Here is a 20,748-nt window from a genome sequence, read left to right on the forward strand (position 1 = left end):
CCGGCGCGGCGGCGCCTGCGAGGCCCGGCCCGTCCGACGTGGCAGCGGCTGCAGCGGCACCGAGCGCGGCCCGGCCCGGCCCCGCCGCCCCCGCCCCGCCCGCGCCCGCGCCCGCCCGGCCCCGCCATGGGCCACAGCGACATCATGAACACCGCCGAGGACTTCGCCGACCAGGTGGGTGCCCGCCGAGCTCGCCCGCCCGCCCGCCTTCCCCCCCCCAGCCAGCCCCGCTCCGCGCCGCCCGGGCGGCCTTTGTGGCGCCGGAGCCCAGGCCGGGATGGCGGCGGGGTCGCGGCCGCGCTGCGGTGGGTCCGTGGAGTGGTTTGGGTTGGAAGGGAGCTCGGGGATCTTCCGGTCCCGCTGCCCTGCCGTGGGCAGGGACACCTTAGACTAGAGTGGGGCTGGTCCAGCCTGGCCTTGGGCACTTCCAGGGATGGGGCAGCCACAGCTTCTCTGGGAAGTCCATCCCAGCCCCTCATCGCCCTTACAGCGAACAGTTCCTATTATCTCATCTAAACCCACTCTCTTTCCTCCTCTCTCCCTTGTCCTCTCGCTACACGCTCTCATAAGCTGTCTCTCTCCGTCTCTTCTGTGAGTTGCCTTCAAGGGGGAACTTCCCTTCCTGTAGGTTCCCCCCTAGTCCCCTCTGAGGGGACCCCCGGCCCGGCTCAGGCCCGGGGGCCGCCCCTGCCCTCGAGGGAGCGCGGCGGCTGCGCCTGGAAAGCGAGTTCCTCTTGGGAATGGGGCTCCCTTCCCCCGGGAGGAAATAATGGGAAGGGGAGCAGGAATCTGAGCTGCCCTGGGCTCCGTGTGAGCCCTCCCGGCGGGTGAATGGGGTACAAAGGGGGTGTGGGGAAGCGGGGTGAGCTGTTGGGGACGGGAGAGCGACCTGGTGATCCGACCTTGCACGGTTTGATGGGATATTGGGAAGGAATTCTCCCCTGTGAGGGTGGTAAGGCCCTGGCACAGGTTGTCCAGACAAGCTGTGGCTGCCCCATCCCTGGAAGTGTCCAAGGCCAGGTTCGATGGGGCTTGGAGCAACCTGGGCGAGTGGAAGGTGTCCCTGGCTGTGGCAGGGAGTTGGAATAAGATGGTCTTTAATGTCCCTTCCAACCCAAACCGTTCTGTGGTTCTATGAAACCCTGACCCATGTCTGGAAACCTGGAAAAGGCTCCTCAGCACCGTGTGCTGTGCTCAGGATCGGGGCAAAAGGAAAGCAAAGGAGCTGATGTTGTCTTGTAATCCTTCTCACGTTTGTTTCAGCGGAGGCCCGCACTGATTTCTCTGTTAAATAGAAGCTTGAGATCTCTTACGATATGTGAGAGCAGGAATATTTTGAGTGTAAGTAGTTGCTCTGCTGGGGACGGTGTTGGAAAGATCTTCACAGTCATGGTGATTCATCTAATTGACAATGAGAGACAGCATCTAATCACATTCAGCAAATTTGCTGGAAAATCTGATTCTGCCCGGTTCTACAACTCTTCTGAATCAGTGTGAGTTGTGTGGATCACGATAAACACGTCACAGCTCCGAGGGGGCTGCGCTGCCTTTGTGCCTTTAACTGATTTCACTGGGAAAACCTGTTCTGCACTTCCTTCCCCACCCCCAGATGGAAGAAGGAAGACTGGATTTCGAGGTAGAGCTTCTTATGGTTGGTGTGTGGAGTGTCCAATTTAAGGGGTGTCTGGATTATCTTGGTCATTCTCTGTTTACCTTCTCTTCCTGCTCCTTTTAGAGGAGAAAGTAAACTATCACTGCAGTGTTCACATCACTTGCCAAAATTCACAATGCTTGTCCTGACCTTTTTATAACACCTCTCTATTTAGTCCTGTGGGGTTATTTCTAGATGTCCTTAACACACCTTTTATTCATACTTCTGAAAGCTCTCTTGTCCAGCTCAAATGCAGTTTGCCTTCTCCTGAAATGAGCTTTAAATGGCACAAATTTATTTGTGCTTGGCCACATCCTATTTAAAGATGAGTCTGCAGAGTTTGGAGTGTTTGCTGCACTCACCATCAGATTGCAAAATAGTTTTTATGGCGTCCTGAGTAATAACTCCTGTGATAATTCTGCCTCCAAAGGGCTGCCTGGTAGCTCTGTCAGGTCCTTTCAGTCCTGTCTGTGCTGCTAAAACTCAGTATCACACCAGTGGAGGAGCGACTTGCTAAACAATAACCTTTGGTATATATTGTGAAGTTGACACTTGGCATTACAGGAGCTGTTGGTTCATCTTGGATTAAAAAAAAAAAACAACACGTACTTGGAACATTTGGACTGAAGTTATGTTGAAACTCCCCTTGGTGGAGGCTGGACAATGGCAGTTCTGGGAGCTGAATGCATTCTCAGTGATATTCTTGCTTTCTCCACTCCCTGTACTGGTGCTCAAGAAATAACGAGTCTTAATTTCTGTACCATAAAAGCCCTGTGGGAAAATGTTACAGCTAATTCCATGGCTTATCAGTAAATCCTGAATGTCTCTTACAAAGGCAGGAATAATCTGTTCTTTAAATTCAAACAGTAAAGCCTAGCTTTTCTCAGATACTGTAATTTCCCTTTGAATTAGCAAATTATGCCCTAGATGCCAAGATACTCAGCAGTAATAAGTGGCTCTTAATCCAGAGGTGAACTAGTGCACTGAAGGCACAGCCTTACAGGCAGCTAAGCTTGCCAGACAGCCAGCTGTCAGTGAAAGGGGTTGTCCTACTTCTCCTGGGGCCATGTCCCCCTTTTCTCTCTCACCAGCACTTCTGTCACTGGACAGGAGAGCTGAACTGGCAGGAAAAAGGAAAAATTGAGTTTATTTTTTCTGGTGGGTCAGTTCTCTCAGTGTTTAGGTCACCACTGTAACACCAGCCCAGTGTTATTTATTAATTAAGTAATTTACATGCTCGGGAATTAAGTCCTTTTTCAGTGATTCTTGTTAAAATATTCCATGCTGAGCCCTTCAGTGCAGTCACCACGTGCTGCTGGGAGGATCATACTGCAAATAGCTGTATAACATAGAATTACAGAATGGGTTGGGTTGGAAGGGGCATTAAAGTTCATCTCATTCCACCCCCCTGCCATGGGCAGGGACACCTTCCACTCTCCCAGGTTGCTCCAAGCCCTGTCCAAACTGGCCTTGGACACTTCCAGGGATGGGGCAGCCACAGCTTCTCTGGACAACCTGTGCCAGGGCCTGCCCACCCTCACAGGGAAGAATTTCTTCCTAATATCTAACCTAAATGCCCCATCTTTCAGCTTGAACTCCTTGTCCTCAAAAGGCTATTTTGCAGGTAACAGAAAGGAGAAGAAAACATTTCATTTCTAGTCTGAACTTCACCTGTGTTATATTAAAAAAAAGTAATTTGGAAATGTTCTCTAGAACTTAAGTCATGTCAGGTCCTTTATCATTATAAGCCAAATAGCCTCTTTTGGTTAGGCTAGGGAAAGAATCTTCCCATGGAGAGCGATAGTAAAATGCAATAAATGGCTAAAAATCCCATTTTAAAGATTTCACTAATAAATAGCCATTTGGGAAAGGGAAATGGTATAAAGCACACTTTAGAAGTGCAAAGCACTGACTTGAGAAGTCTGCCTTCAATTAAAAACCTGATGAAGATTGCTGGCAATGTTCTAGCAGGTCAGGGCTCTCTTCCTCCCTTTGGAAATAAGTGGGAAAGCCACTTGTTCCCAGTTCTGACAAATGATTTGTAGACACTGACCTGATGAATGTGATGGATGTTGCTGTCCTTGTGATTTTTGAGTGGGGTCTCTTGAAGAGGATATATTCAGGTTGGTGAAAGGAAGTGATTTTTCTCTCTGCTACGCTATTGACCATCCTCTTCCAGGAAAATGCCAGAGGCATCTCTCCTCTCAGAACAAACCAGTCCCTTAAAATACAAGCTCAGTACTTGGGAAATGCCTTTATCAGAAGGTCCAGACTAATGATGCTGTGCAGGTCACCAGGGTTTGTGTGTAGATGAGCAGAGTGCTGTTCCTCACCAGGATCAGAACTTCCTGATTATAGAACACACACACAGGGAAAAGGCTTCTGTGCTTGGACAGGACACACCTTGGTGGGGACAGCAAAAATTCCCAACTCCTGGCTGTGTATTGATCTTAAAATATTTGTAATTATGCTACAATATATACACTTTTAACCAAACAGACTGGACTGTCAGCAAATTTAAACAGTTGGAGATGGGGTCAAAATGAGGCACTTTGTTACCTCTTGTTTGGTCAGGCCTTTATGGCTTTGAGTATTTCAAGCCTCCTTTCGAAAAAATGGAGTTTGAGCAGAGATTTGATTTAGGGGTCCCTGGATCATCTTGTACATCTTTGCTTGTTCAACTTAAAGGAGCATTTAAATCTATCTTTGCCTTTCTAATCCCATTAGGGGGGGAAGTGGCAACCCAAAGCCCCTCTGACATATGTCAGTGAGTTGGCTGCCAGCACAGAACCAGCTGTTCTTCTTTAAAATAGTTTTATTTAGCATTCTCTTGTGTTTTCTCACGATGAATTGCCTCTTCCAAGGAGGCAGCAAGTGGAAAGAGCAGTTGATGCAAAGCCCACAGCAGAATAAGCCATTCAGTTATTTGATGTCATGAGTTTAGAGCTGCCACCTCCATCAGTCACATTGGGTTTTGGTTTGGGGTATTTACCCAAATAAATTATGATATTATGGGTATTGTGTTCGCTGGAGGATGTGTTTCTAGTCCCATTTTTTTAGCTGCAGATACTTCACTACAGAGTTTCCTGTATGTGCTGCTTTATCTGTGTGAATCACAAAGGAAGTGGTCTTGGGGTGCAGCTTTTGACCCACATCTTGCTGGTGATGTGCAGGGACTGTTACTATTAATTCAGTCCCACTTCTGAAGATCTCATGTTTCTTATAACTTACTCCATCCTTAGTTAAATTAGTCGGGTGATTTATGCCCAGATCCTCTAATTGTAAAATCACTCGATGCCCACATTCCCTTCCTGTAGTTACGGTGTAATTGTTCTCTTCCTTTCCCTCTGGATCTCCATGGCCAGTGGTTCCTTTGGCTGCATTTTTAGCTCCTGTTTCTGCAGCTTATTTAAGCTTGCTGTGTACAGGGGGTTCAACTTGAGTGTAGCTCAGTGACTGCAGCTCCAGGAGCTGTGGGTGTCCACAGATTGTGTCAGGAGGTTGCTTAGCACTGGAGCTGCCGTGGGCTTGGCCTGTCTGACTTGTCTGGAGCTGATTGGATGTGTTTAATGGGCAGTGTTGAATTCCCTCTGTTTGCCAAGAGAACAGGTAAATGTTAAAATGCCCTCATGGATCCTTCATCTGGACCGTTGTTCGGTTTCAGGGAAGAGGAAGATGAGATCAGCTCATCATGAACTTCAAAACAGCAAAGATGAGGCCTGGAGGCAGATGTGTGCTGCTTTTTTCAGCCTTTCCACAGCACTGTTTGTTTTCCTTTCCAGCACTTGTCCTCTGATTTCTTTCTAGACCCAAGTTCTCTGTTCTGTATCTTACAAACCCCTCCTGGTTTGTAAGGACTTTATTCTTAGTATTCCTCAGCGAGTTTCCTCAGACTCACAGTGAAACCCAGGAGAGAGGAAAGCTGTAAACCAAGATGTGCGTCTCATTCAGTGACAAAGATCACAAATTTTTCTTCTGACTCATTCATCTAACTGTTGACTGGGTTAAAAAAAGCCTGAAGTGGCAGCCCTGAGGCAGAGTACAGCTCCACTTCAAATGCACTTGATTAAGGTGAATTTTGACCCTTAGACTCTGGATACATGCAGTACAACAGTGCAGTTTGTCCTGATATTGACTATTTAATTGACTATTAAACATGTTTGCTGATTTTTTTTTTCTCTTGTGATAATCTTCAGTTACACAGTAAGCCAGTCTTGTCATTTGCATAGCCTTTAGTATTTTCTGATTGCTGCTACAGGAATAAACTGTCAGAAATTGCTTTTGTCTCCTTCCTGGTGGAAGTTTCAATTAAGTAATAATGAACCAGTGCAGAGGCAGTAAGTTTTCCTGTGCACCCCACAGCCCTGGAGAACATGGTAATTGTGATGGTTGTGGGCTCAGATACATCTTGCATTCCCAAGAACTGAAGCTCAGCAGCTGTTACATGATGATATCATTTCCTTTTAACTACTACACTGAATTGTGTATATAAATGTGTGTTTCCTTTCTGCAGAGGATGCTATTTCTAATGGAAGTAAAAACTTGCCTGGAGGGTAGGGGGTGCAGTTCCATGAAGTGGCACTGCTACTCCAGTGCATGTGCTCTGCACTGTTGTTTTCCTGAGCTGTTAGAGGGAAGGAGCTTGGCAGAAGGCTTAGTAAGGTTTTTTTAATTTGTATAGAATTTGTCTTCTCTCAACCCGGCTCCCTGAATCGATTCTTACAGGGGGGTGAGTGCCTGAGCATGTGGGTGGGGGCAGGATTGCCCTTTTAGCTCCTGGCTATCTGATAGTTGAGCTGTAACATGAAACCCTGAGATAGAGAAACTAAAACCAAGGTCAGCGTTCATTAGTGAGAGCTCCATCAAAGCACAGTTCCTGTTACACAGGAAGGTGCTGCTGGACTCTGCTTTTCCCAAAGTCCTTGTCCTAAAGCACAACAGGTTTCCCCCGCTGCTCCCAGGTGTTCTCGAACTAAAGTGGAGAAGCATTTCCATGAAATCCAAGTCGAAGTTTCTCTGTTAGATGTCAATGACCCTGTGTGCATGAGAACTGCTGACCTCAGGGTCTGCAGAGAGCGTGGGTCTGTCCTTCCTGAAGTCTCCCCTTCCCTGCTAACCCCGCTGTGTGCCCGTGCAGTTCCTGAGGGTGACGAAGCAGTACCTTCCCCACGTGGCCCGGCTGTGCCTGATCAGCACCTTCCTGGAGGATGGCATCCGCATGTGGTTCCAGTGGAGCGAACAGAGGGACTACATTGACGGCACGTGGAACTGTGGCTACTTCCTGGCCTCCATCTTTGTGTTCCTAAACCTCTTTGGACAGCTGAGTAAGTGGTTCTCAGGCTGCTGAGGTGGGTGCCAGGCGCTCTGGTGTGTGTGTGCAGCCCTGGCTCGTGTGGGCACTGTGAATCATGGAAGCATGGGACGCCTCACTGATTTCCTAATAGCCACTGACAGCTTAGAGCTGGTGGTACTGCATGGGCTGAATGAAGAGAACTCTTAATTGACCTGCTCCAGCCTTTCCTGGAAGCAGCTGTAGAGAATTTCTTGTGACACACTGCCTCTGAGTCAGTGGTGACAAGGATCCATCAGGGCAATCTGTTTTCAGTTCTGTACATGCATTTATAAACACATACCACACCCTGGAGTTCTCTAAATAAAATACTCCTATTTTCTTAAACAGGGCAGTGTTAAGATTTTTCTTTTTTTTTAAGGATATTCACCTCCATGGCAAAGTCTTCCCCTGCAGTGGGCGCATTTACACCTGAGGGAGGTGCTTGTGTCATAGATTTTTCCAAATCCCAGGAATCAAAATAAGCCCAGAAGCAGAGCTCTGCTGTTTGTGTGTTGGGTGGGCTCAGGGTATCAGAAATGGAGAGAGGTAAAATTATTTCCTGTTTATATTAGATCCCTGATTTACTCTTCTTGATTGTCAATTTCTTATCTTATGTCTGGATTTAGATTTTTTTTGCCCTAATTTTTTTGTGTAGAGGGTCACCTTAATTTGATTTAGTTGCCACACAGTTGCTTTGCCAACATGGCAGAGGCTGTCGGTGTTTTGTGATGGAAGACTTGAGAAAGGATAGAAAACAAAACCTTACAAGGAAAAGGAATGCAGTATGGTTGCTATAAGTTATCTTATTGAACAAAAAAAAAAAGAAAGGAAAATGCATGATTGAGTTTCTTTTTAAATTCTCTTAATGCATTAGCACAGATGGCTGCTGTACAGTGCTATGTTGGGGACTGTGTTCAGCATGTGCTTACCCTTTATAAAATAAAAGATACTTCTGGATTTATTAAATGTTTTAAAATGCACTAAAACCTCCGAGTTCTCAAACTGGTTTGTGCCATCGAAATTTCCCGCCCGATGTTCTTCGTGGCACAGTTGAAGGAAATGGGAGTCAGCTCAGTTCAAACCAAGTTCACATTCCTGCAGCAGTTTTTCCCTGTGCACGCCACAAGAGTAACTCTGTTCAATTTTCCCAACTCAGGTGGCTGTATCCTGGTGCTGAGTAGGAACTTTGTGCAATATGCCTGCTTTGGACTGTTTGGAATTATAGCATTACAGGTAGGAGGCTTAAGTCTTCAGCCCTTCTCAACTGTATCTTTCAAGCCTTCTCTCATAGCCCCAGCACTACCAACATGTTTAAATATAACTTTGCAGCCCTGGAATTTTTTCTCCACCCTGGCCTAGTGCCAGTCCTTGATGGCATTGAACTATTTTGCTTCTTCTGTTCTTCTGATGTGCCCAACAGATCCTTGGCTGTAATTGCAATTAGTCAGCTGGAGACATTCATTCAGTACTTGACCTTGACCAATTTAGGAGTAACTGGCAATTTACCTGTACATCAGTTGATGAGCCAAATGTGGAACCTGCAGTTGCTTTGGCTTTTGGCACACAGCTTTTATAAAGAACTGTCCCCATCACAAAGGATCCTGGCTAGTACCATCCTTCCCCTACAAACCCAGTGAATTTTGGGGGGGGACTAAAGGACAAATCAAATTCTGGCTTCCATTCCCTGTTTTACAGGGACTCATTGGACCACACTGATGTAATCTACCTTATTTCTTTCAGTATAAATTAATTGACTTCTGCTATGGCTGATACAGATTTGAGATTATAACATAAATTCACACACTCAGTGTAATTTATATGCTGTTTTAACCTGTTTTATTCTTTGCCTAGACTATTGCATACAGCATTCTATGGGACCTGAAGTTCTTGATGAGGTATGGCTCCTTCTGAAGGTTTTTATGGGAACAGAATAAAAACTGGCGCTCGGGGACAGAGGAAATTATATTCGTACATAGTATTTACCAGAAAGATTTTGCAAGTGATGCATTTACTTTAAAAAAGGAATGGCAGCACTTGAAAAATCAGTAGAGCCTGTGTTAAACTGTAGAAAGCAGGCTTAGTACTGTGGAAGGGAAAGACTAATCCTAACTCACTGGGATCTAAGTGCTTCTGCTGCTAACCTTGCTGACAGCTCACAAACAAGTGTTTAGACTGGATCAGTGAGTTTCTACTATTTCCTAAATCGCTAAAATAGCAACTGTGCTTATGTATGATTGAAGCCATTTCCCAAGAAAACTACAGCATGTGGACACTGGAGGGGTTTCTGGGATTTTAAATCTCTTAACACCTTCCCTGAGAAGAAAACAGGGTTCTTAAACGTAAGCGTTCTTGTCAAATCCTGAGTGATGGCTGGCTGTTACCAGGAGGACAGCACAAAAACTATACTCTGGGCTTACTACAGCCCTGTAAATGTGTAACTTCATAGCAGCTCTGCTGCTCTGTTTTCTCAAAGCAACCTCTGAACTACTCTGGCATATATGGCTAAACCTGAGGTACAGAGTAACTCTTAACACAGCTAAATTCATGTTGTAACCGACACTAAAGCAACTGTGCCTGAGCTGGGCTTCCCTGGCAGGCTGTACCTGTCTGCACAGGCTTGTGTAAATCCTTGGTGTGTTCCTCCTTGGGTAAATCCTTGGTGTGTTCAGCTCTGCTGGAGCTGGGAAGTCTAACACAGACTAACACATCGCAGAGGTCGCTCCTCACTGGCACGTAGATACTTACCGAGCTGAAACTGTCAGATAGGACTTTATAGATCAGTGCAAACTGTACTAAACTGCCTTTTTTTTTCTTTTTCTTTTCCTCCTTTCTCCCCATTTCTGTGTTTCTGTAGGAACCTTGCCCTTGGGGGAGGCTTGCTGCTGCTTTTGGCTGAGTCTCGCTCCGAGGGGAAGAGCATGTTTGCCGGTGTCCCTACCATGAGGGAAAGCTCTCCCAAGCAGTACATGCAGCTGGGGGGCCGTGTGCTGCTCGTCCTCATGTTCATGACACTGCTACACTTTGATATGAACTTCTTTGCTGTAAGTATAACCCCGTGTAAAAGTATGAGTTGAGGAACTAGAATATAGTATCAGTGGCCAGATGGGCTGCAGGGCCCGCTCAGTGCTCGTCATTTAAGTCTATTAGTAGAATTAATAACTTAGAAACTAAGCTTAGATCATCTCTGCCATGACAACGTGGATGTTTGTGTATCTATTTAAGAACTGTGTAAGTTTATGTGTTTGGTTTTTTTTTTTCCCCTTGCAGATTCTGCAGAACATTGTGGGCACAGCCCTGATTATCTTGGTGGCAATTGGCTTCAAGACTAAGCTGGCTGCCTTGACTCTGGTCATCTGGCTGTTTGGCATCAACATCTACTTCAATGCCTTCTGGACCGTCCCAGCCTACAAGCCCATGCACGACTTCCTCAAATACGACTTCTTCCAGACCATGTCTGTCATTGGAGGGCTCCTCCTCGTGGTTGCACTGGGTCCCGGTGGAGTTTCCATGGATGAGAAGAAAAAAGAGTGGTAACAGGAATAGCAACACTTCTTGGGACATAATGTATTAAGTCCAGAACTGATTCTCTATGGATTCAACAAAAACTGCCAGCATTTTACACGTACATGCCCCCTTCCTATTAAAGGCACAGATGTTTTGAATTTGATTTACTGTGGCACCAGTAATGTAATAGATAAAAACCCTGTTTCTCCAAGGAATGTTGCCTAGGCTTATTCTAACTTCCTAGATTTGGAACTAACCTAAGGAACCTGCATTTTGCTGATGCTTCAGTGAGTTGCAGTAGAATGGTTGCTGTCTTGAGTGTCAGCAGTGTCTTAAAATTTGAAGAACTGTGAGCAGATACAGCTGTACCATTCAGTGTGCTGTTGGGTTCTAGCTATAACTAAAAAAGTGGATCCCCTTTCTCGCCCTCATCACACTGTCCTGTGCATAAGGAGTTCCATTGCTGGTTATAGCATTGCTTACCAAGGTGGAAAGCAGCATCAGAAAACAAAACAAAAAAACAACACTCTTGTTTTGCTGCTCAGAGACCTGTAAATTCCCTTTTGTTTTTTCAACAGAGGTAGGTGTTTTCTGCCCCCAAAGAGAAGGCAAAAAGAAAACAGTGAAAGTAGTTGTAGCCCTTTCTAGGTAAGAAAAGGGAGAAGGTTTTCTAACATGTCCCAATTCTGCCCCTGAGGGGAACAAGGGAGAATCCTGTCTTGTTAATCATGGATCCTGTATTGCTGATCAGATTTCAGGAAGAAAGTGGGGGAGATCATCCTGAAGAGACAGAATGTTAGATTCTGTGAAAATTCTGTGCCAAAAGAACTCTTTATTCAAGCATTCTTTGCCCAAAGTTGCCCCTCCTGAATTCCCAAGCAGGGAGCCAACTTGTGCTGCAGGTTCCATAATGAAGGCTCCTTTCTGCTATTAACCATCTCCCATCCATATATGCCCCAAATTTGCATCTGAACTGCAGGTTATTGGTGAAAATGTCTTCAGAATTACAGAAACTCCCCTCCTCCCTGCACTCAGTACATGCCAGATGAGAGCAGTCAATCTTCTAATCCGTAGTCTTTGCTTCTTAAGATTCACTTCTGTCAGTCTCTTGGCTGTAGAGTCCCAGCTGTCTGAAGGGCTGGGGTGCTGAGCTCTTGACAGCTCCTTCTCTCTGCCATCTCAGCCACCCCTGGGCTGTGCAGGGAGGAAATCTGGAAGTAGCCCTTGTGCTGCCACAGCCCCCGTTCCCAACTCTTGTCTGCAAACAGTTATAGCCGAGGAATCCAAGTGCAAAACCTGGGCAGTGGATTAAGCAGCCAGGGATGGACCTTCAGAGGGAGGAACCCCTCAGAGATGAAGGCCCTGTCTGGCCTCTCAGTGCCACAACCTCTGTGCCATGAACATGCTTAGTGCTGCTCCGAGGAGGCATTTTGTCCTCTGCTAGTCAGCTTGGTGAGCCCCTTCACTAGACTGGGGAAGGATTCTAGACAGCACGAGCCCTACCGACTTCCTACCATTACACTGAGTACCTTGCACTGTTGTCTCTCTTGAGGAAGATGCTCAACTGTTTGTTGTTCAAGGAGGAATTCAGCTGAACGTCTCCAGTGTTTCCTAGAGTCTCCTGGTAGGGACACTCAGCTGGACGGTTCAGCTTAACGGTTGCTTTTTAGGAGAGAAGGCGAGGCTGAAAGAACTGATGAAAAATAGAAGAGCACTGTCGAATGTTAAACCAGGGATTTCATCATCTTAAGGGGAAAATAGCCAATGTAAGGGCAAGATGTGCTGCTGCTGCTGCTGGAGGAAGCCAATTGCTATCACAGAGTAGTTAGGGTTGGAAGGGACCTCAGATCATCTAGTCCAACCCCTGACATCCAAACTGATGGGAAGGGAATTCAGCATTAAGATCAGGTCACAGGCAGCTTTCTTTGCAAGAGAATTTTTCACCCTGACTGTTCCCCTGTGCCTGACTCTTCATAGCTAAACAAACCAGCCCTTTCAGTGCAGATCTGCAGCACAGGAGGCTTTTACCAGTGTCACTGCAGGTCTTGTAACGGTTTTGGACTCCATCAAGGCAGCCATTCTCAGATACCTGAACTGCTGTTGATGTTCATAGTATTTATACATGGAATGACACAAACTACTCCTGTAAGTAGCCCCTTAAGTTGGCTTTCTCAACTTCCTTGTGTCCTGTCTAACTGAGGAGCTGGATGACAGACTAGTCTGAAATACTGACCAGTTTCCTCTGTGAAAACCAAGTCCCCTTTCCAACAAAAGACCCCAGACAAGGAACTGGTACTGTCCCTTGCAGCAGGAATACTTAAATACTCAAAGGGCACAGTTAGGTGGAGGGCATTATCAGATACTTCTAGGCGGCACAATGTTCAGAGTTACTAACTGTGAGTCCTGATGCAGAAGATTCTGGTTTCCTACATAAGCTGCTGTACTTGTGCATCTCCCAGAAATACAGTGACCTCTCCCCGTGGCTGAGAAACTCTGACAAAGCAGGATGTCAGCTACCAATTGGCTCTGCAAAGTGTTCTGGAATTCATTCTGAATATATTTTTGCTTTCTATGTGGAAAAAAAAAATAAGTATAAATTCTCATTTTATGCTGTATTTTGTACCTTAGTTGTGTTTGAAAATGTTTTGATTTTCGAAAACAATCAAAATAAAACGATGGCATCTTTGTATCCACTTGGCGTGTGTGGCTGGTGATGCTCCATGGATGGGCTCCCTGGAGGAGCTGCTCAGGAGGCTGCTGTGCTTTCCTGCCTACCAAAAAAACAGCTTTCTGTAAAGAACTCGGGGTGCTGAGCTGTCTGCACCTGACTGCAGCAGAAATCCTTGCCTGGCTGTGGGGGTGGCTTAGAAGCATTTTGAATACAACTTAATTCCACCCCACAACTCCCCTCTGCACCTGTGACAGTTAACTGGAATGGGCAAACACTTGTGCTCCCACTGGAATTGTTACACAACAGGCTTCAGGCCATGTATTTATCATAACATTTATTTCCCATTGGTTGCCTTCTTGAAGTTCTTGGGTTTTCGATGATGGCTCTTGAATTTCTTCTTCAAAGGGCCCAACTGTTTCTGTAGAGAAGAAAAGTTCAATCAGCTTATTTCCAACCCCCAAATCCAGCCTTGCCTGAGACAGCTTAAAGAGAAACTGAGTGTGGTCTCCATCAACAGCCAGAATGAGCCCAGCCCTGGTCATGGAGCCAGCCAGGATCCTGCAGCCTTTTCTCTGACAGGCAGATGGTTTTCTTAGCTACAAACAGTGACAGGCTCCCTGAAGCGATGAATCTGAACTTCATCCAGCTCTAACTCTGCAGCTTGACCTAGTTCAAAAAGGATCCAGCCCACTCCTCAGGGCCTGCATTAGAGTTATCCATCTTTATATTAATCTAACAGATGCCTGCTTCCCAAACTGAGTGGGATCAGGGGGTGTCCTGTAAAGCAGCGCCTCAAAAGAGACCTAGAAGGACCCTGTGACTGCAAAAGGGTTTGACATATGTTTGTGTATTGGGGGGACAGTTAACCCACAAGACACACATCAGCCTCCCTGCTGAGACTGACTGCAGCAGGATCCCACCAAAGAAGAGCTGTTTATGCAGGCAGGAACATCCCTCACTACCACAGAGAGGATAAACATTGCCTGGCAGCAATTCACACCTCGGGATGCAAGGCAGTGTCTGGCACACAGGGAAAGTCTATTCTGAACAGCTTTGCACCTTCTGCTGGTTCTCAGACAGGAATAGATGGAACACCTACGGGATGGGATCCCAGCTCCACACTCCCCTGCTGCTGCAGGCAGCGGGGTGACTCCCACCTTTCCTCTCTTGTTGCCAACGGCTCTGCTGACATCCATCCTTCCACCGTCCTCCCCGTTCTGCTTGGCCCCGTCATCCTCGCTGTCTGTCGCAAAGTCATCGCTGCCCTTTGTGGTTTGTGCAGCTGATGGGCTTTTTTCTGGGAAGAGCGCAGCTAAAACACAAAGATTTAGCTCAGAATCAGTTCCCTGTGTGCACTAACTTTACACTGAGAGCAGCTTAAAGGTGATTTGCCAAGGGAAATAAACACAACGGTGTTTTATTGGAAATGTGCCTGGTGCTCTCACTAATCCTGTTCTGGGAACTCCAGCACAGCTGGAGTTACACCTTTGTTCCTGCAGCAAGATGGGTCTGCACTTCCAGATGTAAGTCAGTGAAACAGCCTGACCAGCTTCCGTCAGACACAAGGACTTGCTGAGAAATGAGGGAAGTGGAATTACCTAGATCAGCAAATCCCAGTGGATCTTGTATCCTTCCCCTCACAGCTTACATGATCCAACTGATTATCACTTAGTGATAATGCTATTTCTTATTTGGTGGTGGTAAGCTTTTCCAAGGCACAAAACCCCCAAACTGTATGGAAGAGCAGCAGGAAACAGTATAAAGAAACCAGGAGAAAGTCAGCCACCAAACTTCTTCAGGACATAGATGACACCAGTGTTCTCACTCACGTGGGTACAGGTCACTCATGCTGTCGTCTGTCTCCTCTCCATCCTCATCACTGGACTTTGGCTCCCAGAATTCCTCTTTCCTGTGAGGTTTTCTGCTCCCATTCATTTGGTCATCAGGATGCTGTGCCCGCTGCTGCTTCTGTCGCAGGCAGGCAGGGACATACTCCACTCCTTCCCTCTGGCATTCCTCATCTACCAGAGAGAGAGTCAGGCAGCCCAAAATCCCTGAGTCCTTTCATGTCCAGCTCAAGCTTATAGGAAATGCATCTCCAGAGTTCAGCATGCTCCACCCCAAATATATACCTATATGTAGGAGCCAAGGAGCACACCCAGCAGCACACTGCTGCCAGTCTAAAGAAAACTTTCCCCCTCTGCTCACAGAGATCTACTGGAATCTCAGCAGCTCTAGGAAAAAAAAAATTGTCTGGTAACAGCTTCAGAAAAGCTACTTACAGGTTTTTAGGGCCTTCTGGTAGCGCTTCCCTTGGACGTGACGCAGCACGTGCTCTGGGAACTTGTTGATGTGTCTGAGGGTGAGCTTGCAGAACAGCTGGTGTCTACAGACACAAAAAGAAAGAGCCAGCAAGAGTCTAAGTATTCTATTACTTCATAACTTTTCACTTACAAGCACCGTACTCAGAGTTGATACATACTTCGTAAAGCCTTCCCCAGTCTCTCGAAACCCATAAAAACTTTGTAAAGCTCAACCCCTTTACATCTGAGACCGAACAAAGTGTAAAGCACAACATAACACAGAGGAGGAAGAATACATACAAATTCTTTGTGCTGGGCACTATGTGGGGCTCAAACGTGCTGTAGTCAAATTCCTTGGCTGTCTTTACGAGCCGCTGATACTTCTTGCCACTGGTGTAAGCCTGCAGCTCCGACAGCCGACACGGCATCTCGTGTCCTGTCAGCCTGCATCTCACCTGGAAAAAAACATGAATGGTCAGCAGGTCCACGGGATTACCCCACAGAATCAGCCGGGCTGGAAAAGACCTCTGAGATCAAGTCCAACACCACCGTGTCAGCCGGACCGTGATCCCAAGTGCCACGTCCAGCCTTTCCCTGAACACCTCCAGGGTGACTCCACCACCTCCCCGGGCAGCCCCTTCCGATGTCTAACCATACTTTCTGTATCCATCCCGGTGCTGGGAAGGGCAGGACCCCCTCCCTCTTTCCCGGCCTCCCTCCCACTCCCACAGCGGCAGAAACACCCCCAGGACCGGAGCTCGCCGGGGCCGAGCCCACCGGGTGCCACTGTCCTGCTCACGACCCCCCCGGGAGGCGGCCCCGTCCCCTCAGGGCTCCCCCCTCGGCCTCACCTTGCCGGGCCCCGCGGGGCTGAGCAGCGGGTGCTGCCTCAGGAATCGCCGCTCGGCCTCGGGCACCTCCGGCCCGGCCACGCCGCCCGCCGGGCCCGGCGCCGCCATCGTGAGGGGCCGGGCCGGGCCGGGAGAGCTTCCCGTTCCGGGGCCGCGGGCGCGGCGGGGGAGAGACCGCGGATAACCCGGGCCGGGCTGCGAGGAGCGGGGCCGGTGGGGCCATGGCCGGGGTGGTGCTGAGCTCCGGGCTGAGGCTGCTGCGGGAGCTGCGGGTGAGGCTCGGGGGAGCGGGGCCGGGCCGGGGAAACCCCTCATCCTGTCCCTCATCCTGTCCCCTGACCCCGTCCTCTGATCCTGTTCTCTGATCCCATCCCCTTATCCTATAGCCTCATCCTGTCCCCCTCCCCTGTCCTCTCATCCTGTCCCCTCATCTTGCCCCCTGATCCTATCCCCTGTTCCCATGCCCTCCTCCCATCCCCTGATCCCGTCGTCTGATCCTGGCCCCCATTTATGACAGGAATGTGGATTAGGCTGCTGTGTGTGTTTGCTGATAGCGTGGATGGAGGTTCGTTTGCTGTGCTGTAGTCAGCTCTGCAACTGGAATCTAACTTAATTTTATTTGAATTATAACCCGGCCCATAGTGCTTCACAGGCTCAAAATCAATGAGGAAGCAAAATTTCATGCAGTCATGAAGGTGACTGTTACCACCTAGATAAAAGTTTTACAAAGCAGAGATGCTACAAAGGATCCTTCTTATTCCATATAGGTATCACATTACTTGATCAGAAGAACATTTTTTGGATATCCCCTAACTAAAGCAGGTTCCGGGCTGGTTCAGCAGACTAAAGGTAAGAATGATGCCTAAGATTTGTTTGGGCTTCTGCCCTGCTTCAGCCTAATGCCAGAGTGACATTTCCTGCAGGAATCTGGCACCTTTTCTCTATAAATCCTGTTCCTCATTCTGTTTTTCTCCAGATGTTTGCTTGAGGTTCTGCAGACCACGGAGTTCTGCAGCAGCTGCTGACACATCTGGTGATGATGCCTTACTGAAATGGGGCCTTCTCCTGGTCCCTCTGACCACGTTTGGTCTCGGCACATGGCAGGTACAAATAAATATTTAATTTTTTCAAGAAATGAGCACTTGAGGGCTGTCAGATTTTTCAGTCTCTGGCCATTTAATTTAGTCCAAATCACAGGCAGGGTAAAGATTTGCTGTTGTTTTACATTTCTGTTTTCCAAGTGTCCATCTGTAAGTCCTTAAAGGAGGGATTCTTGGTTTTTACACTTCTATTTCAGTATATTTTCTCAAATTAAAAGTCAGTAGCCTCCGTTTTCATGTCTCCAATTACCCTGTTTTAGGCCAGGTCTGATGAAAATATTATAACCAAGATTTCAAGGCTTTCTGAGGTCATTGCACTGCTCTGTTCTACCCTAAGGAATTACTCCTGTGTTTGTGTACTTTCAGGTTCAGCGACGAAAGTGGAAGTTAGATCTGATTGCACAACTGGCATCAAGAATTACAGCAGACCCAATCCCTCTGACATTAGAGTATGGAAGCTGGGATGGTTTATTGTCTAGAGGGTGCTGGGGATATTAGATATGGACCCTGCGCTAATGAGCTTGTGCTGAACTAACCTGCATGAAAATGAAGGACTGCGATGGGAATCGGGATGTACCAGCAAATCAGAGAGAGATCCTGTTAAAGTTATTATTTTCAGTAGAATTATAAGTGAATGCTTTCCTATGGGATATTCTAAATGCACGGGAAAAGGATGAGCCTCTGTTCAGGAGAATGTGGGATGTAGTTCATACCGTGTGTAATCCTCCTGGGGCAGGAGGGCTTGGTAGCTGATGTCTGACATCCCAAAGGTACACCCCATGATAAAAATCCCCTAAATTTAATTTGCCTGTCACAGCCACGACTTTGTTTTGCTCTTGTTCCATGCAGCCCCATGGAACTGAAGGAGTTGGAGTACAGACCCGTGAAGGTCCGAGGGCATTTCGACCACTCCAAGGAGCTCTACATCCTGCCACGGTCGCTGGTGGACCCGGAGCGGGAAGCGCGGGAAGCCGGGCGGCTGACATCCCACCCGGAGAACGGAGCCAACGTTGTCACCCCCTTCTACTGCACAGAGCTGGGGTGAGTTAAGGGGAGTTGTGGTCCACCTGAGCACCTCACTTCCGTTTGGAAAAGCTGAATTGTGGTTAGATTTATATCAATCACTCCCCCTCCATTAAAAGGTTTTCCCTCACAGTCTGTGCGGTCACTGAGGCTCCATTTGATACTGTATTTAAATTCCCTTTTAACATGCACTTTTAACATGACAAAAAGAAATGGCAAAAAGCAAACTTGTGGGTTGCTTCTCTTTGATCTTTAGTTCTAGGCAGCTGCAGGAATAAATTACCTTTCACTCCCGAGCCTTCCTTCTCTGTGTAACCCTAGGGTCACGATTTTAGTCAACCGAGGATTTGTGCCCAGAAAGAAACTGAAACCGGAGACCAGGCTGAAGGGACAGGTAAGAGGGATCCAGGGAATGTGGGGTGTTACTTTCTGCCCATGTTCAGCATCATGGGAGGTGACTTAAAAGAGTCATTGCACTTCTCAAAGACAAACCTTTGTTTCCCACTTTTTTGGTAGTAAATAATGTGTTTTACAAACAAGGAGCTGTTCTTGTTCTGCTTTTTTCCCCTGCTGTGTTACAGCACATGCAGGACACAACAGCTTCGTGTGTGCTCAGACCCTGCTAGTGCCGTGTTCTCCTGGCAGGACTCGGTGTGCCAGAATATGAAATGAATCTTGAAAGGTTCCTTTTCTTCCTCTCTGCACTTCTCCCTTAGATTGAAGATGAAATCGATCTCACGGGGGTGGTGAGGTTAACAGAGACCCGGAAACCCTTTGTGCCCGAGAATAACATTGAACAAAACCGTTGGCACTACCGAGACCTGGAGGCCATGGCCAAGGTGACAGGTGCTGAGCCCATCTTCATCGATGCAGATTTCAGTAAGTCACACAGGAACCCAACCCCACCAGCCTCCCTCCCTTTCCATTCAGTGTGTTACTTTCCCTGGGCACCTGGAAAGGTAGAGCCATGGAATCATTTCGGTTGGTAAAGACTTTGTAAAGGCTTTTCAGTATCATCAAATCCAACAAGGTATTGCATCTTTCTCTTCCTGTACTCTGCTAGCCCAGTTTTGAAGGTGACAGGCTGCCTACAGGAGCTGGAAAGGGACTTTAGTCAAGAGCATGGAGTGGTAGGACAAGGGGGAATGTTCAGACTGACAGAGAGCAGGGTTAGATTGGATATTAGGAAAAACTATTCTTCCCTGTGATGAACTTGGGAACACCACTGCCCGAGGAAGAAGAGCAGGATATCCACCAGACTTACCACCTTCATGCCCTCTCTCACAGCCAAGGCAGCTCTGCACTGTGCAGGCTGAAGATTTAACCTGGCTGTTGTCCCTGCAGGGAGCACCGTCCCAGGGGGGCCCATTGGTGGCCAGACCAGAGTGAGCCTGCGAAACGAGCACATGCAGTACATCGTCACCTGGTAAGGGACCAGCCTGGCTGACCTTCCCTGGGGTGCTCTGGGATATTTAAAAGTCTTGCCTGCATGAGCTTTTAAGCTGCAAAAGCCTGGAATTTTTAACCTGACATTTCCAAGGGGATGTGAAATAATCAGTTACTGCAGCTGCCTTGGAAAGGTCCGGTCCACCTTGGAAAGGTGTGAATGTGTGGCTTTATTCTCTCTTATAGGTATGGCTTATGTGCTGCAACCTCATTCTTGTGGTACAGGAAATTTATACAGAAGATACCTCTATGAGGGGAATATGTAACTTATTTGTGCTACAGTCAGGAGCAGACTTTTGTGGAAGACAAGAGCCCGGTCAGTCCTCAATAACTGAAACACCCAGGATTTCAGGGCACTGTTCAGCAAACATGTGCCTCTATCAAGATGCAAATCAACTTTTAAGCAACCCCTGCAGACTCTGAGCTGCCACCAGAGTGACTTGGCTGCAGCTTGGAAGCACTGACTGAACTTGAAACAGTAATCAAGGACACATTTTTCTGTTGTGGCTGATTGTAAGCTACCACATTTTAACATCTGCAGTGCTGTGTTTTCCTGGACAAATCCAAAGGATTTTGGAATCAAAGTTTCTTTGCATTGAGTAGGCATTCCTGAGGTCAGGAGTGGCTCAAAGTCGTTGCATCAGAGTAAATAAAGGCCTACAGGTCTCTGCTTTGTGACTTGCATCGTGCATCTTACATTGAACAGCGAGAAACCTGAATTAGAGGTTACTGTGGATCCAGCATGTCCAGCTGAGCTGCTGTTGCTGGGCTGTGTGTTCAAAGGGAGAGGAATTATTACACAGGACTAGTAATCAAGGACAGCTGTTCCAAGTGAAATAATCCGCTCTGTGCAGCCCCTTCTGCACA

At 47.4% G+C, this 20,748-nt stretch overlaps 3 protein-coding genes across 4 annotated transcripts; 2 read left to right on the forward strand and 1 right to left on the reverse strand.

Annotated features, from left to right (window-relative positions):
- The first annotated feature begins 58 nt into the window (after nt 1-58).
- Nucleotides 59-13,180, forward strand: SURF4 (surfeit 4). Of its 2 annotated transcripts, XM_027887206.1 has the most exons (7): nt 87-174; nt 1,264-1,341; nt 6,789-6,975; nt 8,140-8,216; nt 8,835-8,878; nt 9,838-10,024; nt 10,251-13,180. In XM_027887206.1, the coding sequence occupies exons 1-7, from the start codon at nt 127-129 to the stop codon at nt 10,515-10,517; spliced, it is 888 nt and encodes a 295-aa protein (XP_027743007.1). In that variant the 5' UTR covers nt 87-126; the 3' UTR covers nt 10,518-13,180. The 2 variants fall into 2 exon arrangements, with proteins under 2 accessions (XP_027743008.1, XP_027743007.1); XM_027887207.1 differs by lacking the exon at nt 1,264-1,341 and having other exon boundaries at nt 59-174.
- Nucleotides 13,181-13,472: 292 nt separating this feature from the next.
- SURF2 (surfeit 2) lies at nt 13,473-16,433 on the reverse strand. Its single transcript, XM_027887209.1, has 6 exons — nt 16,313-16,433; nt 15,762-15,916; nt 15,441-15,544; nt 14,988-15,179; nt 14,316-14,470; nt 13,473-13,576 (listed from the first exon to the last, which is right to left on the reverse strand). Exons 1-6 carry the CDS (start codon nt 16,418-16,420, stop codon nt 13,493-13,495), a joined length of 798 nt encoding a protein of 265 aa, XP_027743010.1. The 5' UTR covers nt 16,421-16,433; the 3' UTR covers nt 13,473-13,492.
- A 100-nt stretch (nt 16,434-16,533) lies between these two features.
- On the forward strand, nt 16,534-20,559 carry LOC114059101 (surfeit locus protein 1). The gene is made up of 9 exons (XM_027887140.1): nt 16,534-16,584; nt 17,080-17,161; nt 17,289-17,416; nt 17,779-17,861; nt 18,262-18,453; nt 18,757-18,829; nt 19,152-19,314; nt 19,780-19,861; nt 20,068-20,559. The coding sequence occupies exons 1-9, from the start codon at nt 16,534-16,536 to the stop codon at nt 20,132-20,134; spliced, it is 921 nt and encodes a 306-aa protein (XP_027742941.1). The 3' UTR covers nt 20,135-20,559.
- The last annotated feature ends 189 nt before the right edge of the window (nt 20,560-20,748 follow it).

The sequence above is a fragment of the Empidonax traillii genome, unplaced genomic scaffold (genome assembly GCF_003031625.1).
Source record: "Empidonax traillii isolate 1590-97213 ecotype Southwest subspecies unplaced genomic scaffold, ASM303162v1 scaffold204:size1584377, whole genome shotgun sequence".
In the NCBI taxonomy this organism is placed as follows: Eukaryota; Metazoa; Chordata; class Aves; order Passeriformes; family Tyrannidae; genus Empidonax; species Empidonax traillii.

What these genes read in the sequence shown, in the direction of transcription:
- LOC114059101 (XM_027887140.1), top strand. Translation starts at nt 16,534, where the DNA reads ATGGCCGGGGTGGTGCTGAGCTCCGGGCTGAGGCTGCTGCGGGAGCTG. An exon ending in CCAATCCCTCTGACATTAGA is followed by an intron (nt 17,862 to 18,261) that starts GTATGGAAGCTG and finishes TGTTCCATGCAG; the next exon opens with CCCCATGGAACTGAAGGAGT. An exon ending in TTCTACTGCACAGAGCTGGG is followed by an intron (nt 18,454 to 18,756) that starts GTGAGTTAAGGG and finishes GTGTAACCCTAG; the next exon opens with GGTCACGATTTTAGTCAACC.
- SURF4 (XM_027887206.1), top strand. Translation starts at nt 127, where the DNA reads ATGGGCCACAGCGACATCATGAACACCGCCGAGGACTTCGCCGACCAG. An exon ending in CCGAGGACTTCGCCGACCAG is followed by an intron (nt 175 to 1,263) that starts GTGGGTGCCCGC and finishes CGTTTGTTTCAG; the next exon opens with CGGAGGCCCGCACTGATTTC. An exon ending in TTGGAATTATAGCATTACAG is followed by an intron (nt 8,217 to 8,834) that starts GTAGGAGGCTTA and finishes TTCTTTGCCTAG; the next exon opens with ACTATTGCATACAGCATTCT.
- SURF2 (XM_027887209.1), bottom strand. Translation starts at nt 16,420, where the DNA reads ATGGCGGCGCCGGGCCCGGCGGGCGGCGTGGCCGGGCCGGAGGTGCCC. An exon ending in CCAGAAGGCCCTAAAAACCT is followed by an intron (nt 15,180 to 15,440) that starts GTAAGTAGCTTT and finishes TCTCTCTGGTAG; the next exon opens with ATGAGGAATGCCAGAGGGAA. An exon ending in TTGGCAACAAGAGAGGAAAG is followed by an intron (nt 13,577 to 14,315) that starts GTGGGAGTCACC and finishes TCTTCTCTACAG; the next exon opens with AAACAGTTGGGCCCTTTGAA.